Source organism: Olea europaea, unplaced genomic scaffold, assembly GCF_002742605.1.
Source record: "Olea europaea var. sylvestris unplaced genomic scaffold, O_europaea_v1 scaffold1815, whole genome shotgun sequence".
In the NCBI taxonomy this organism is placed as follows: domain Eukaryota; kingdom Viridiplantae; phylum Streptophyta; class Magnoliopsida; order Lamiales; family Oleaceae; genus Olea; species Olea europaea.
Genome location: NW_019235904.1, coordinates 208,351 through 210,110, shown reverse-complemented (window position 1 = coordinate 210,110; position 1,760 = coordinate 208,351). Strand labels below are relative to the sequence as shown.

The 1,760-nt window shown below is 39.0% G+C and overlaps 1 protein-coding gene across 1 annotated transcript in view; it reads left to right on the top strand.

Moving 5' to 3' along the window:
• Positions 1–6: 6 nt before the first annotated feature.
• LOC111378439 (ubiquinol oxidase, mitochondrial-like) overlaps positions 7–1,760 on the top strand; it is a 12,523-nt gene continuing 10,769 nt past the window's right edge. Inside the window, exons 1-2 of the mRNA XM_023001633.1 lie at positions 7–414; positions 1,377–1,505. Of these exons, the coding sequence (XP_022857401.1) occupies positions 55–414; positions 1,377–1,505 (489 nt within the window). The 5' untranslated portion in view covers positions 7–54. The remainder of the gene's footprint in view (positions 415–1,376; positions 1,506–1,760) is intronic.

Below are 1,760 nucleotides of genomic sequence, written 5' to 3'. Positions count from 1 at the left end.
CCAATTCCCTGCAAACCGAACATCAGCCGTGCAAGTTGCAATTGAATTTCGAAAATGAACCACTTGGTGGCGAGATCTCTGATGAAGCGTGTGATCACCGGCGGTAATTATAGCCGGTACATGTCTTCGGCGGCGAAGGTGGCGTTGGTGATCAGGCCGCCGTTTGATGAGGCGATGATTGGAGTGAGGGGGCAGGGTGTTGGGATGTTGCTGGGAGGGTGGAGGAAGATGATGAGCACTGCATCAGAGCCTTCTTCGACGGTGGCGATGCCGGAGAAGGAGAAGGAGAATAGCGGCGTGGTGGCAGAGAAGAAGGTAGAAAAGGGTGAAGTCATGGTTTCCAGCTACTGGGGAATTTCGAGGTCTAAAATCACTAGAGAAGATGGCACTGAGTGGCCTTGGAACTGTTTTATGGTAATAAATATTCATATACAGTTAGATCAGTGTTGAATATGTATGAATTATGCAGTTACTTCTTTCTCTGTGAGCTCGATCCACAGAGTCTGTGTCACATTTTGTGCTTGTTTATGATGGTCTAGCTGTTCTTTGTTTTATTTAAAATTGTTAACGAAGAAATTTAAAAGTAAATTGCTGCACATGGTCCATGTGCAACAGTGCAAGCTGCGTGTTTGTGAAACAGTGTGGCTTGCTTTACACGTTGGTACTTGGTAGCATTTATTATTTTAAAAAAATAAAATAAAATTGATTTCGATAAATAATGTTGTTTTTATGTAAGTAATACTCACGAATCGTTCTTTTATATAATAAATTCTTAAAAAATTTGAAGCTGCCTTGATTACCAGTGATGGATAAAATACAATGTGATATGTAGGAAGTCCCAAATTTTGGGGGCTGATAATGTAAACGGCTTGTAGAGGAGCTGGATTAGGACAGTCAATGGATTAATATAATTTCTGATTCTGGCCTAAACTTGCTATAATTTTGAATCAACTATCATGCCATTTTAGATCTTTCAGTTTGAATAGGGCATCCGATGAAACACATTTGCAAGAAATTTGCTTCCAATTTTATATTGAGAGTCATGGCTTGGGTTATCCAATTATGAGATATGTGAAGACAAGCCCAAGACGAGTCTGAATGTCCTGTACAAAATTACTACTCCCCATTGGTTTGGGTTTCACCTTGGCAGCTTGGCTGCGAATCAATCCTAGGTGCAGAAATTTTTGTTGGTTTTTATTTTCTGGCTTAATATTTTTGCACACTGATTTGTCCCAACTACTTGGTGTAGAACTGTTTTTTTTGACTCACAAGCATGTTTTTCCACCTGAAATGTTCACAAAGATGACATGCGATCAATGCTTATTTGGGCTTTGGAAGTATGAGTTTTGAGTTTGTTTCATTTTTTATGTTTGCAGCCTTGGGAAACTTACCGGGCAGACTTGTCTATAGATCTGCACAAGCACCATGTTCCCACGACATTTTTGGACAAAATTGCATATAGGACTGTGAAACTTCTTAGAATTCCAACAGATATATTTTTCCAGGTTTGTTATCCTTTTTATCTCTCTCTGTGCTTCTTCTCCTTTTGAATGGTACGGACCAAATGTACTCTTTTCATTGTCAGATTGATTATGCTCTGAAATATGACAATGTCCTATTTATTTATCCTGGAAAAACCCACATCATCAATTTATGTTGCATATCTTAACCAGCTGCATTTTGTATCTTCTTTTCGAGCAAGGATTATGATATAGTTCTGGAAGTCTGAAAATGAGGAGTTCAAAGTCACGTGAACTTGT